Source organism: Photinus pyralis, unplaced genomic scaffold (assembly GCF_008802855.1).
Source record: "Photinus pyralis isolate 1611_PpyrPB1 unplaced genomic scaffold, Ppyr1.3 Ppyr1.4_LG1, whole genome shotgun sequence".
Lineage (NCBI taxonomy): Eukaryota > Metazoa > Arthropoda > Insecta > Coleoptera > Lampyridae > Photinus > Photinus pyralis.
Window position 1 is genome coordinate 8,155,044 of NW_022170249.1, and position 13,437 is coordinate 8,168,480.

Sequence of the window (13,437 nt, forward strand, 5' to 3'; positions counted from 1 at the left end):
TACATAATTTTGTAGTTGATCATGACTTTCTAAATTTGGTAAATTTTTTTTCAGAAACTGATGAAGAAGACGGTATTGACGACGATCAAGCTATGGACTGGAGTAACGATGAGAATGAACATATTGACATCGACGTAATTGAAGAAAGAAATGATTGAGAATTTTTTTTTTATTTTGTACTATATTTCTTACTTTGTATAAAATAGCTATGAATATAATAAAACTTTTTTTATTGGAATTGAACAATTACAATAGGCTAAACACACTGTCTCAATCGCATTCACCTGAACAGTTGTCGCCTCGCGCTCGCACCTATAGCAGACTTTCAACGTGTCTGGCAAGATGTAGAAACCATTAAAACTGTCCGGCTATGGAGGTAACATCTTTCTATAGGTCCCCAAGTAACATTTAAAGTTCAGCTTTTATACTATAACGAAAGTACAATCATAATTTTTTAATGTTTAGGGGTGTCTGGCAGGGGGTTGCAACTATACTAAGTGTCCGGCAATGGATGACGTAATTTCTAATGTTAATACGAAGAAAATATAGAAAATTTGACCTTTATACTTTAACAAATTTGATGTACCATTTTATACACCTTTACTACCTGTTACCTGCGTAAGTACAACCACAACTCAAATTCTATACTCGCTGATCGTTCTTACCTGTGTTAGAGGCACTAACAGAAAAACTTTTAGCTTTTATAAAATGACGAAGGTCTGGCCGTCGTGGGCTCTTGGGCTATTAGGAGTGACTGTAAATTCGTAACTCTAGATCTCAACCTTCGAATTTTCTGATTAAGTGTAACAACTCTTCTCCTATACTTTACAACAGCACCCTTCAGCATTCGCGCATGTTTCTTTGCTTTCTTTGGTGTGGAAAACTCATCGCTAGCAATATCTCCTACATAACGTTTTTTGCTACAATAAAGTATACTTTATATGTGGGTAACCTTTTTTTTGGTTAAATTAGTCATACCTGCTTCCATCTTTGTTTACATTTGGATATGCAGTAGATGGTCCAGCACAGAAAATATCTCTTTGCCCAGGAGGTGTTGTTTGTCCGATAGCTGATTTCTGTTCAAATTCAGATGCTGTTAAGGTCCCTGAAGATGACTTATGTCTAAACAATCCAAAAAGTAAAATTGTTGATATTTATACATAAATAGATTCACTAAATCAAAGGTATTTACAGCAAGTAATTGTTATTTATACGAGTATTAATATAACTGCAGATTGTTTTTTCACTAAATGATGATTGGTTACTTTATGTACCTTTAAATGTTACAATTACAACTCAAATGGCAGGTTTCTCCAACAATATGCAACACTTAAAACCAGCTTAAGTTTAACGTTACTAAGAAAGTAACTAATTTCAATCCACCGACAAATATCATGTCTCTATTACTTACTTACTTAAGTGTATTGGAGAAACCGGGCATTACACCCTTAACACACAAGTGAGCTTCATGCACAAGAAGGTAGGTGCTTGGTTATTACAGCCCTATTGTTATTATAGGTATGTATACGTCTTCTAGTCACGGATCTTTACCCCTGCGTCATTGATTTGTTAATCAATTTCAGACATACGCTTGCATATACTAGAAAACTGCAACATGTATCAAGCAAGCGAAATCTACATAAAACTTAATGTCTAAAATTGATTCACAAATCAATGACGCAGGGGCAAAGATCCGTGACTAGAAGTATATAATTGCACTGCTTCCACCAGACCAAACACTACTTACTATCATAATTACACTTACACAGTTTTATGAGATACGTTATCTCGGAGTTTAGGAGGAGTATTCGTTTTTGTAGAGCTACCTGTAGTACGTCTAAAAAATATGCAGTTTCACACAGAATCACATCACGAACTATACTTACTTGCGCTTTAATGGTTGCTGACAAGGAGGTTGCTGACACGAACCACTGCTACTAGAGCTGCACATAATACAATTATTAGTGTTCATTTTACAATTACACAAAATTACCTACCTCAAATTTTGTGTAGGTGATAAATTTGAGTTATAAGGCATTGGTTTAGCGTCGCTTTTTAAGTACTTTAAACCAGATGGTTTGATTTCAAAATCACTCTGTCGGAAATGTTGCGAGCATATTCGAGAGGTTTTTGTCAGTTTTTTATCTTCTTTAAAATTCAATAAACTGAACCATTCCTTAATGAGATCATTGTTCTTCGTGAATCTATAAAATGAGAAAGTAAATTATCTACGCCACTGATCTCAATAACACAATAAGAGCAACATAACCTCAAAAAAGTACTTACGCGTGAAATGATATTCCTTTTTTTCGCCTATCATATGCATTGCATACTTCACAACGCCGCACCATGATATAAATAATTGTCACAGGCCACACTTAGTCAAAATCACGTAATTAGACAAAAAACAACTTTCACGTAGGCGTGTAAACAAACAAACGACCATACACGAACTTTGCCAAAGGCGTGAACACGACCAAGCCACAGAATAAAGTGCTACTATTCTATGACCAAGCTGAGGATAACAATGCGTGGGATGTTGGCTTCACAACAAATCGTACAATCAGTGCTATTCTCGTGCACATTGAAAACTTTTCAATATTGAAAAGCTTACAATTGAAACATTTCAAGTCCCATTTCAATATTGAAAGTTTTTCGTATTCGCGTGCTACTATTGTAATGGTATCTTTACGGTTTACAAGATTGAAAAGCGAACCAATATGAAGTTGTAATACAGCTCTGCCAACCCACAAATTTCAGTACTTTGCGCGTGCGCCACACTGAGATCAGCTGTTTATGGTATATTTTTATTATCCAGTAACGCACTCGCTTTTTGTTCAAATCACAATTCGAGTGCTTTTAGCCAATTATGTCAGTAAAAACTGTAAAGAGACCCCGAACTACAAAATCGCTATTTAGTATTTACGTGGAGTACCTTGAGAGGAATTCTGTGTTAAGAACGGGAAAACTTTCCCCCAATTTAGGCGCTGAAGATGTTCAGAACTTGTGGGTGAAATTATCGCAGGCCTTAAATGCCTGTGGAGATGGGCCGACAAGAGATTCGGATGGATGGAAGAAGGTATTTTCTAATTTTTATTATAACAGGTTAATGCAATTTGAATTTCTAAAGGTCTTCACCGAGTGGAAGTCCCAAGTAAGGAAAAAGGCACGTGAAAATAAGGTCCTAAATGAGTTGGAGCTGCGTTTATTAAAAGCAACTGGCACAGTAGTGGTAGATGGTATTTCTGAAATACCAGAGTTAGGAATTAATGAGGTCGACTTTGTTCAAGCGGTTGACGGTGTTGAATTAGAATTGGTATTTACGTTATTCTGTTAATACAAAATTTGATTTAGTTCACTTTTTATAGGCAGACCATGTAGAGCAAAGCATACAAATTGTAGAGGAAGAAAATGCTTTTAATGATATTCACAAGGATACTCATTTAGAGCAAGGTATTGAAAAGCCCGAAGATTATGTGCAAAGCGAGGTAGGAAGAAAGTGGATTAAGAAGAAAAGTAAGTACAGCTACCACATTCAAAATTACACGATCAAACGAACTCACCTGTGAAGTTCGATCGTAATTATATGAGACATCCAATCCGAAGACATTTATAGAATACTAAGTAGTTCGCCTCGCTCGAACTCCAGCCACGAGTTTAAAAGTACTTATATAATTTAAAAAGAAAAACTTTTTACCCCCAATTACCCTAAACGGTCTCCGCCACTGTCGTGATGTCAGTCCCCGTTAGGAATGAGTATCTAACCTCATTTAGTTCAAAGATAAATCAACTGGTAAACCCTTCGAAAATGTGCTGGAAAACGACAGGAGTGGGGGGGTGGGTTTGAATGTCTTCGGATTGGATGTCTCATATAATTACGATCGAACTTCACAGGTGAGTTCGTTTGATCGTGTAATTATAATTCGACATCCAATCCGAAGACATTTATAGAATACTAAGTAGATGTTTAGAGACAGTGGTTTTCCACATGAACCCAGATAAAAAACAAATAACAGTCGAAGGGTACTATCACTATCATATAATTCAAAAAAGAAAACTAAAAGCTATGGTGAAACAATAATCTTAAATGAAATATCCACATAATGTCAACATCTGACTAACATAAGTGTTATTCTCTATAATAGAAGATGTATTATATATACATTATAATGATAATATGGCTTTTGATAGTGTGCCAACCTGAGAAATAGGTCTGTTATAAAACTGACAGAAGGTTTTCGAGTTTGTTGACCACCCCGCTGTTTGCCGAATTACTTCTAATGGTACACCTAAATCAAAGGCTTTAGATGTCGAAGCATGGCGAGTGGAGTGAGCCTTAAAGATTCTCGTATCTATACCTGCTTCTTCCAACGTATCCTTCACCCATCTACTAAGGGACTGCTTGCTTGCAGTGCGGTACGGTTTCTTATAGGTTAAAAATAGGAAGTCTCTAACTGACGTGCGCCTTCCCTTGGTAGCAGTCAAATATTGTTTTAGAGCTGTAGCGACACAAAGCTTTGGGTTTTCTGTAAAGTATGGAAGGTGTAGACACGGTTGGGTTCTACCTATCCCTGATGTCTTGATCTTATCTTCAATCAAAATTTGAAATCCGTTTCCCGATTCTATAATATTCTCTATTCGAATTAACGAAAAAGTTTGTATTCGGTGAGCAGTTGTAAGTGCTAAAAGAGTTATTAGCTTCTCGGACAATGCTTTTAACGAATCCATTGCGAGCCGCTCCAAGTACGCTAAAACTACTTGTGGGTCCCACACTACATTGTATCTGGGTCTTGACGGTCGAAGTTTTGCTATACCCTTTAAAAATCTGCATAAGACTGGATGACTCGACAAATCTGTTGACGTGATCAGCGATAGTGCTGAGCGATGAGAATTAAATGTTCCGTAGGCATTTTCTTCCGTATCAAAAAGATGTTGTAAAAAACTCATCACTAAAGAAGGTGTGCCCTCATACGGATTCACCCCCCTATCTGCACAGAAAGGTAACCAGCGTTTGTACGTTGCTCCATATTGTTTGACAGTTGCTTCGGACAGTGACTTAAGGATAGTTTCCACAACGTTATTCGGTAAGGACATCAACTTGAACGCCTCCCTGATAGTCTGGCTGCCAACAAAGAGAGCTTGTCCGCCAACGGGTGAGGTGATGGACTGTGAGGTAAAAACAACAAGTCATTAGTAGGCTTCAAATAAATAGGGTCTTGTACTAATAAATTCGAAAAAATTGGGAACCAAGGTTGATTTTCCCAATTTGGAACAATAAGAATGCCCTCGGCCTTATCATTAATTATTTTTTGTATTACTCTTAAAATTAGAGCAAAGGTGGGGAACGCATAGAAGTAAGAACCCTCCCAAGACCTCGTAAAAGCATCAATGTAAAGAGCCTGTGGGTCTTGAAACCAAGACACATAAACGTCACATTTATGATTATCTTTGGAAGCGAAGAGATCAATGTCAGGGACTCCCAGTCTTCGTGTCACAAGATCAAACGCCTCTGCTGACAGGCACCACTCTGTGTCTGACGGTAAGCTTCTTGATTCCAGATCAGCTTCCCAGTTTTCTTTAGAGCTTATATAGGAAGCCAACAGCCACAGGTCCTTTCCCTCACACCACTTCCAAAGTTTCTTTGCTAAAGCAGACAAGGCTGGGTGTTGCACACTACCCATTCTATTGACATAAGATACTGCAGTAGTATTATCACACCTTAGTAAAATGTTACTGTGAGAGATGGAACCCGCAAAATGTTTGACCCCAAAAAAGATTGCCAAGAGTTCCAAAAAATTAATGTGAAATAATTTTTCCTCAGCAGTCCACCACCCTCGAATCTTGTTATTCCCACAACAAGCCCCCCAACCTGTCAGTGAAGCGTCTGTAAAAATTTCTAACTCAAACTGATCTTTAATAATATCATTATAAGCTAAGTCGATTGACTTTAACCACCATTCAAAATCTGGTTTAAGCTCTAAAGGGAGAGTAACTGAAGCAGAGTAACACAAGTTATTTTTAACCAGAGCTAAAAACTTATGTCGCTCAAAAAGTTTGGTGTACATCCACCCATACTTAACTCCCTGGCAAACTGAAATCAAGTAGCCTATGTACTGAGCTAGATCACGTATTTTGCAACGTCGTTTATTTAAGAAATACCTAGTTCGCCTTTTTATAAGCTCTTTTTTCTCTGCAGGTACTGAAATTCTAAGCTGTTTAGAATCAAGGATGAAACCTAGAAACCTAACGTAATTGTTAGGGGTTAAATGACTCTTTTCAAAGTTGATTGTAAAACCGAGGGACTGCAAGAATTCTACTGTAAAAATGGTGGACTTCTGACAACCTTCCAATGTAGAATCCACAATTAGCAGGTCGTCTAAGTAACATACACATGTGATATTCCTGGTTCGCAACCAATGAGTTACTGGTTTCATCAACTTAGTAAAGACATAAGGCGCTGATGACAAACCAAAGGGTAAACACGTAAACTGGTTCAAGACATTGTCATACTCAAACCTTAAAAACTTTCTATGATCTGGGTGGATATTTACGTGGAAATAAGCATCTTTCAGGTCAATTAAAGTAAAGAAACAATCCTTTTTAATGAGTCTCAATGCAGTGCGAATGTCTTCCATTTTAAAATGAGGCACTTCTAAATACGTATTTAAATACTTAAGATTTAAAATAAAACGTTTTTGTCCATTTGGTTTGTCTACTAAAAAAATATTAGAGATGTATTGACCCTGGCAAGGCGAGCATTTAGATATTGCTCCTTGGTTCAACAACTTGTTGATTTCATATGAGAATGCCTTCCTTTCTGCTAAAGAGAGAGCTTTAATTTTAGGGAAAGTAAATTGTACAGGTGAAGAAGAAAAGGGGAGGCTGTAACCCTTAATCCATTGAAGAATGACCAGGTTATCAGTTATCTGACACCACCTATTGGCAAAAATAGCCAATCTACCAGCTAATGGGCTTACCTGCTGAAGGTTCTCTAGCGCCTGTACTTTCCCTGTCTCTGGGACGGGTGGCCTCGAGATGGTTTCGCTTGTCCCCTGGGACGAACCGGGCCGTAACGGTTTAAAGACCGAGATTCTGCTCTAGAGATACCACGAGTGGTAGTGGAAGTCTTTCTGAATGTAGTGCCTCTCCCCTTCCCAAAAGGCTGTGATAAGCTGGAAGTGGGTGCAAGCTTAAGATCTTTCCCCGCCAGCTGCAGATTTTTTGCTTCCTTAATGCTCTCAGACAGATCAGTTCCAAAAAGGAATTCATTTGGCACTGACTTTGCCAAAATATCCTTAACATTTTTATTTAACGTTGGCAAAATTAACTTGCGCCTACAGTCCGTAATAGAGTGTAAAATATTTACCAGAACTCTACTAGAATCCCCCAACGGAGATAAGAGCTGATTCCGAAATTCTCTCGAAACATCTGTAGAGTTAAGGAGCAGTGTCATGGACTTGCCCATTGCACAGAGAGCTGTGGCTATTTCAGAATGAATTTCGGCATTAAACGAATCCCGAGCCAACCTATCATTAAGAAGAATGGCTGCAATCTCTGGGTTCAACTTGGGCGGGAGAAGATGCACACAGTTATCAGGGTTGGAATATTGCTTCTTGAGGACTTCAACACTGTCCTTTGCCAGACCATTGGCAATAATATGGTTCCAACGTCTGGGCTGTGACTGCGATTTCGGATAGATCCTCTAAAGAGAGGTCGTCTTGTAAAACCAGAACACTTCCATCATCCCGAATATCGTCAACGTTTGATCTAGTAGTCACTCCCTCTAACAAGTTTAAATCTACAGAAGGCTCACCTACAGGCACTTTTGGTGGAGACATAGGGTCGTGATGACGACCTGCCTCTGGCGAGTGCAAAACTCTCTCGCCTGAAGAGGGAGAGCTAATGCGCATTCTAGGATAACAGCTAGGCGAGCGTGAACGACTAGAAGCTGGTGAAATGCTCGTCATCCTCAACGAATATGTCTGATCTGTTTTACTTAATGAAGCAAACTTATCTCGAGGTTGATGATCCGGAAAACATCGTCGAGATCTAGATCGGGAGCGCCTGCTTGACGAGGGACGTGAAGCGTCGCCCGGAGAGTGAGAATGTTCTCGTCTGCCTTTGTGTTGGTAGTTCGCCAATTTTCTTTCCAAACGGTGCAACCGTTTCAATAAATTTCCGGCCTTAAGAGGCTCAGTATCACTACCCCTGCTACGAGAACGTCGTCTCTTAGACTTTCCCATTTTCAATTGAAAGAAAAAACCTGTAGATTAAAGAACAAAGGATCTAAACGCGGCGAGCACGAGGAGACGAATGAGGTTAGATACTCATTCCTAACGGGGACTGACATCACGACAGTGGCGGAGACCGTTTAGGGTAATTGGGGGTAAAAAGTTTTTCTTTTTAAATTATATAAGTACTTTTAAACTCGTGGCTGGAGTTCGAGCGAGGCGAACTACTTAGTATTCTATAAATGTCTTCGGATTGGATGTCGAATTATAAATTAAGTGATAATTCATCCATAATTCCGAAATAAAGCAAATGTTACTTTCCTAACCAGCAAAAGCAATAGCGTTGACAGAAAGTCTAACCTATAAATTGTAAAGCAATGTAAATGACAGTGCGTACAATTTCCAAGTTCAGTTTGAAGTGGAATTGAATGTAAATGAAGCTTAATTTCAATATAATTTGCAATCACAAAAATAAAAGGAATTCTACTCTCACTATTGGTAAGAAAGCAAATAACAAAACCCCAACCGATTATGTAGCTCAGTGGTAGAGCGATGGGCTACATAATAGCCGAATGTCGGGTGTTTGAACCTGGGCCGAGGTAAGAATTTTTCATCTGTGGAAGAGATGGGAATTTTCTTAGATCAGTTTCAAGCATTCTGTCGACTACTCCGAATTAGGTTGTCCTTTTTTTGCAGTTTTCTTAATTCCTAAGGTAAATGCCGGAGTAGTATAGAACAACTTAAGACCTTCTGCAGAGGCACTTCTAAAAAGCATTATGCGAGTCACTCTGTAATTGGGTGCAAGCATTTCCCAGGTTATTTAGGAATATTTTTCAAGAATTTGTGTACCGTTCGAAAGCTCATTATATTTGCTGTCTCACAGAACAAAAAGAAAGTCAAAAACCACTCTGTAAACTGTATATGCGCGAGAAGTGTAATAAAAATCTCAGTCGCGAGGTCTTTTCGTTATAAGTGCAGATAGAGGTATAATACATGAGCGAGACAAAATATGTCGAATTAATCAAGGTAATTTTTTTACTACACCTTTTTTCAATTAGACCAACGGTTTAAGAAATATAAGAGGTTGAATATTTTTTAAGAATTGTCTAAGAAATGTATTGGTTGCGTTTTGTCCTAGCAAGAAAATAAAACCACGTTACAAATTATAAAATACAATGTTTCAATTTATGTATAATATTATTTCACAGTATGTGATACCATTTTACTCATGTATTCTCGTTCAATCATAATATGACATCAGCATGACTACCTCATCAGTTTATGGTACGAAAAAAAGGAAACCACTTGTTAGCTGACACGACAACGTGGAAAAATGTGTTAGCTGGACCATCAAAATTCAAAGTCGCCGCGTGCGCTAGCGCCCGCTAACGCTACGCTACACTTTGAACGCCCAGGTAACAGGTTTTGCCACATTTAAATATCAGCTGACAGTTATTTATGCTCTTTTTACTTTGTACACTATTATATTATACCATTTTCAGCACTTCAGCCCTAAACTTAGACACTTCCAAGGAAGTACATATTACAGCGCAGACGCAAAACGGGACTCTTAGCAGCGGTCACGACGTCAAAGAAAGTGAACGACAGATATGATAAATCATTACATCATTTATTAGTTATAAATAAAGAACTAAATCTTATCGTTTTAGCGTAACAACTCAGTTGTAGGTAACATTTGCGATAATATAGTTATATTTAATAGTTTTGGGGGGTGGGGGGTTCTAAAATACAAAAATACAGAATACTATAATTTTTTTACTTAAAAAGTCATATAATTAACACACAAAAAAACTATTTCATAATATTTAGAGCCTCGGTTGGTACTTTTGTGACGAATGAATTTTTTTCAAAAGCTCCTTGTTTTAGCATAATAGTTTATAAAACTCTGCACAAGAGTCGGTAAAGTTAATTTTAGTTATTAACATGGCTCTCAAAGTGTTAATTGATAGATGAGTCTTGTCACTTGTCCATACTGAATTCATGTGCGAAAATACTCGTTCTGTCGGAGCGTTTGTACCCGATAAACAAAAAAGAAATTCTAATATTTTAATAAAGTTTGAATATGGTACATTTTCGGCACTGAAGTTGCACATAACTTCAACCCAACACTGGGCAGGCAATGTTTTCTCAGACTTCCACGTTACTAACTTTTCTGCAGTCACATATTGCTTCACGCACATATATTCGTCATACAGACCAGTTTCATCCATTTCAACTGAAGGACATATACTTATAGTTTTAATAAATTCTATTGTATTTTGCACGTTTTCCCAGCTTGGAATCTGTTGGTGAAAGCTGCGTCCAGATTACGCGCGCCGAACTGCGCAAAACGTTTGCGAGCGTTGCAGAAATGTTTTGCGCACACTGTCTTGTCTCTGGTTTGTGTGTGTGCTTGGCTATGTTTGCTAGGGTTCCCAATTGAACGGGTGAATATTTTTGAGTGACCATGGATGATGATGTGCAAATCTCTGCAGCAGCTTTTATTATTCTTTGCGACGCTATAAAGAAAAAGCAACGCAAGAGAAGACGCTATTGGATGACGAATTTATTTAAAAGTCGCAATATTTATAGTGGCAGCAACCTGTTGAACGATTTATCATTGTCACGCACTGGACAGTTCAAAAATTTTTGCCGTATATCTTGTGAAGATTTTGAATATCTGATACATCTAATTGGGCATAAAATAGCGAAGCAAGAAACTACATTCAGACAACCCATTCCTGTTAAAGAGAGACTGGCAGTTACTCTACGATTCCTGGCAACTGGGGATTCATACACAAGTTTGATGTACCTGTTCAAAATTTCTAAACAGAGCATATCTACCATAGTGACTGAAGTGTGCCAAGCTTTGTGTGACGCATTGAAAGACTACGTAAAGGTAAGAAATATTGCATTTATTCGTAGTGTTATCCATAAAAGGTGTGTGTGTGTGTGCATCACAACAAAATTTGTAAACGAGAATATTTGTAATCACTGCTTAAGGCGCGAATGTATTGTAATAATGTTGTACAGCACCCCATGAATCCTGAGATTGTGAGTTTGGACTTGGTTGAGGGGTGTCTTGGGAAAATGGATCCTGATACTGTTCATTGAATAAAAGGTGATCGGCGGCCCCAATATTTCCGGAACTATGTGAAGAGGAAGGTGTAGATGCCGAGGATCTTGTATTGGATCCACTACCATTATCGTATCTTCCAATTACAGCGTCAAATATAACGTTATTAATCTTGTGTATTGTAACAGCTCGGGTGCGTTCATCCATTTTTTGTAGCTGTGTTGTTATGTATTGACCAAAAGTATGACACTCGTCTTTTGGAGTGGTTGAGACCTTCTTAAGCAGATCGTATGCAGCAGACACTTTAGGATCTTCTTGTACACATTTTCGTTTCGGAAGTATTTTCTTGGGAGATACAAAAATTTTACGTTTTGCTGTTGGGATTTGAGGACTTGTCCCAACGGAAACTACACTACCCGATTCGATTTCATCATTTGCTACAACTGATTGAGGTTCTCTGTCTACACATTGCGATTCTGAATTGTTGAAAGTTTCATCAGTAGTGCTTTCTTCGTCCTAGAAAAATATTTTATTAAATGGCGTGTGTAGAATAGTATAGGTAGTGCAATTTTTATGGATTTCACTGCTTGTGTACTCATAGACCATAGTACTGAATTTACAGTGTATTTCACATTTTCAGATGCCATCTACTATAGAAGAGTGGACACAAACTTCCAAAATTTTCGAAGACGTGTGGCATTTCCCTCATTGCCTAGCGGCGTTAGATGGGAAACATATTATGTTACAAGCACCCATACAGAGTGGAAGCGAATATTACAACTATAAATCATTTCACAGTATAGTACTACTTGCTTTGGTAGATGGTCAATACAATTTTCTTTTTTGTGACGTTGGTGGTCAGGGTCGCATTTCGGATGGGGGAATTTTTAAAAATAGTTTATTATGGAGAAAAATCGAAAAGAGAGAACTTCCCATTCCGGAACCACGGATTCTTCCTGGCCGACAGAAACGGATTCCTTATGTGTTTGTTGCTGACGATGCTTTTGCCTTGCATGACAACATTATGAAGCCTTATTCAGGTTTACATGACAAAGGTACACCAGAAAGAATTTTCAATTATCGCTTGTCACGAGCACGAAGAATTGTCGAAAACGCGTTTGGCATATTGTCCGCTGTTTTTAGGGTTTTGAGAAAACCACTATTACTGGAGCCTGAGAAGGCACGGCTTGTTGTTTTAACCACTCTTTACTTGCATAATTTTTTAAGAAGCGGAAACTCAAATCAAATATATACTCCGCCTGGAACATTTGATAGCGAAGAGGATGGTTTATTAATAGAAGGAACATGGCGACGTGACGGTAATCCTGAAAATTCATTCTTGCCTATCAGAAGACTACCGCGAAAATCTCCTCTAAATGCACAACAAATTCGGAACGAACTAGCGGAGTATTTTTCGTCGAATGGTGCTGTATCATTTCAAGATAAATATGCTTAGGTAAATGCTACTATGTAAGTAGGCTGGAAATAAATATAATCTGAACTTACCGTTTCTGTATTTATTGAGCCCTTTACACTGTCCTTATCCCACAAAAATTTAAAGGCTTCGAAAGCAAACCATTTGCTTATATATATTTCGTTTCTACCTGCATATGTATACACAATTAGCTAAAATGGACATCAAAAGAAAATCAAAATACTACCTTTCCCCGTGCCTGTAGAATTCTTCATTTTGGCCTTTTCTCTTCTCATCGATGACAGCAACGATGCTACTTTCGCCTTTATTACTTCAACGTCGCTTTCCATTTCTGTTGCTATGTTCTTCCAAGCATCATGTTTTTTATTTCGTAAATGGTAATTACTGTTTTTCACGTCCCACAATTCTGATTTTGTTTCATACATGTTAATTAATTGCAGTGTTTTCTCCCGACTCCATTCAATTTCACTCATTGTGTTGCAGGAATGCGCACAACTACGTCCAAACTTCACTTAACTTTAAACGCGCGCTTAGCCGAATTTCTTTGATGTACCGACACTTGCCCGAACAAATTCGTGCAATGTGCATGCACGCAGTGGCGCGTTCGTGCGCATATACCCGTCCACATTACATGTTGCTGCAACGCTCGCAAACGTTTTGCGCAGTTCGGCGCGCGTAATCTGGACGCAGCTTTA

General features: G+C 38.2%; 5 protein-coding genes across 5 annotated transcripts; 2 read left to right on the forward strand and 3 right to left on the reverse strand.

Annotated features, from left to right (window-relative positions):
- Positions 1-694: 694 nt before the first annotated feature.
- On the reverse strand, positions 695-2,634 carry LOC116170612. Its single transcript, XM_031487142.1, has 6 exons — positions 2,287-2,634; positions 1,998-2,204; positions 1,887-1,943; positions 1,766-1,837; positions 979-1,122; positions 695-920 (listed from the first exon to the last, which is right to left on the reverse strand). Exons 1-6 carry the CDS (start codon positions 2,349-2,351, stop codon positions 695-697), a joined length of 771 nt encoding a protein of 256 aa, XP_031343002.1. The 5' UTR covers positions 2,352-2,634.
- Positions 2,635-2,846: 212 nt separating this feature from the next.
- LOC116170701 lies at positions 2,847-3,569 on the forward strand. The gene is made up of 3 exons (XM_031487232.1): positions 2,847-3,079; positions 3,131-3,316; positions 3,369-3,569. The coding sequence occupies exons 1-3, from the start codon at positions 2,870-2,872 to the stop codon at positions 3,567-3,569; spliced, it is 597 nt and encodes a 198-aa protein (XP_031343092.1). The 5' UTR covers positions 2,847-2,869.
- On the reverse strand, positions 3,311-8,464 carry LOC116160392. Its single transcript, XM_031473576.1, has 3 exons — positions 7,367-8,464; positions 6,978-7,172; positions 3,311-5,166 (listed from the first exon to the last, which is right to left on the reverse strand). The coding sequence occupies exon 3, from the start codon at positions 5,092-5,094 to the stop codon at positions 4,165-4,167; it is 930 nt and encodes a 309-aa protein (XP_031329436.1). The 5' UTR covers positions 5,095-5,166; positions 6,978-7,172; positions 7,367-8,464; the 3' UTR covers positions 3,311-4,164.
- A 2,204-nt stretch (positions 8,465-10,668) lies between these two features.
- LOC116160213 lies at positions 10,669-12,822 on the forward strand. Its single transcript, XM_031473360.1, has 2 exons — positions 10,669-11,130; positions 11,948-12,822. Exons 1-2 carry the CDS (start codon positions 10,699-10,701, stop codon positions 12,761-12,763), a joined length of 1,248 nt encoding a protein of 415 aa, XP_031329220.1. The 5' UTR covers positions 10,669-10,698; the 3' UTR covers positions 12,764-12,822.
- On the reverse strand, positions 11,126-13,254 carry LOC116160214. Its single transcript, XM_031473361.1, has 3 exons — positions 12,969-13,254; positions 12,814-12,911; positions 11,126-11,823 (listed from the first exon to the last, which is right to left on the reverse strand). The coding sequence occupies exons 1-3, from the start codon at positions 13,213-13,215 to the stop codon at positions 11,230-11,232; spliced, it is 939 nt and encodes a 312-aa protein (XP_031329221.1). The 5' UTR covers positions 13,216-13,254; the 3' UTR covers positions 11,126-11,229.
- Positions 13,255-13,437: the final 183 nt, after the last annotated feature.

Bases quoted from the DNA above. Each gene is read 5' to 3' on its own strand.
- LOC116170612 (XM_031487142.1), bottom strand. From the start codon at position 2,351: ATGGTGCGGCGTTGTGAAGTATGCAATGCATATGATAGGCGAAAAAAA. The intron at 2,205-2,286 runs GTAAGTACTTTT...CTCATTTTATAG, and splicing joins AAAGGAATATCATTTCACGC to ATTCACGAAGAACAATGATC. The intron at 1,838-1,886 runs GTAAGTATAGTT...CATATTTTTTAG, and splicing joins CAGCAACCATTAAAGCGCAA to ACGTACTACAGGTAGCTCTA.
- LOC116170701 (XM_031487232.1), top strand. From the start codon at position 2,870: ATGTCAGTAAAAACTGTAAAGAGACCCCGAACTACAAAATCGCTATTT. The intron at 3,080-3,130 runs GTATTTTCTAAT...GAATTTCTAAAG, and splicing joins ATTCGGATGGATGGAAGAAG to GTCTTCACCGAGTGGAAGTC. The intron at 3,317-3,368 runs GTATTTACGTTA...CACTTTTTATAG, and splicing joins ACGGTGTTGAATTAGAATTG to GCAGACCATGTAGAGCAAAG.
- LOC116160392 (XM_031473576.1), bottom strand. From the start codon at position 5,094: ATGTCCTTACCGAATAACGTTGTGGAAACTATCCTTAAGTCACTGTCC.
- LOC116160213 (XM_031473360.1), top strand. From the start codon at position 10,699: ATGGATGATGATGTGCAAATCTCTGCAGCAGCTTTTATTATTCTTTGC. The intron at 11,131-11,947 runs GTAAGAAATATT...TCACATTTTCAG, and splicing joins CATTGAAAGACTACGTAAAG to ATGCCATCTACTATAGAAGA.
- LOC116160214 (XM_031473361.1), bottom strand. From the start codon at position 13,215: ATGAGTGAAATTGAATGGAGTCGGGAGAAAACACTGCAATTAATTAAC. The intron at 12,912-12,968 runs GTAGTATTTTGA...ATACATATGCAG, and splicing joins TTCTACAGGCACGGGGAAAG to GTAGAAACGAAATATATATA. The intron at 11,824-12,813 runs GTAAGTTCAGAT...ATATTTTTCTAG, and splicing joins GCTCAATAAATACAGAAACG to GACGAAGAAAGCACTACTGA.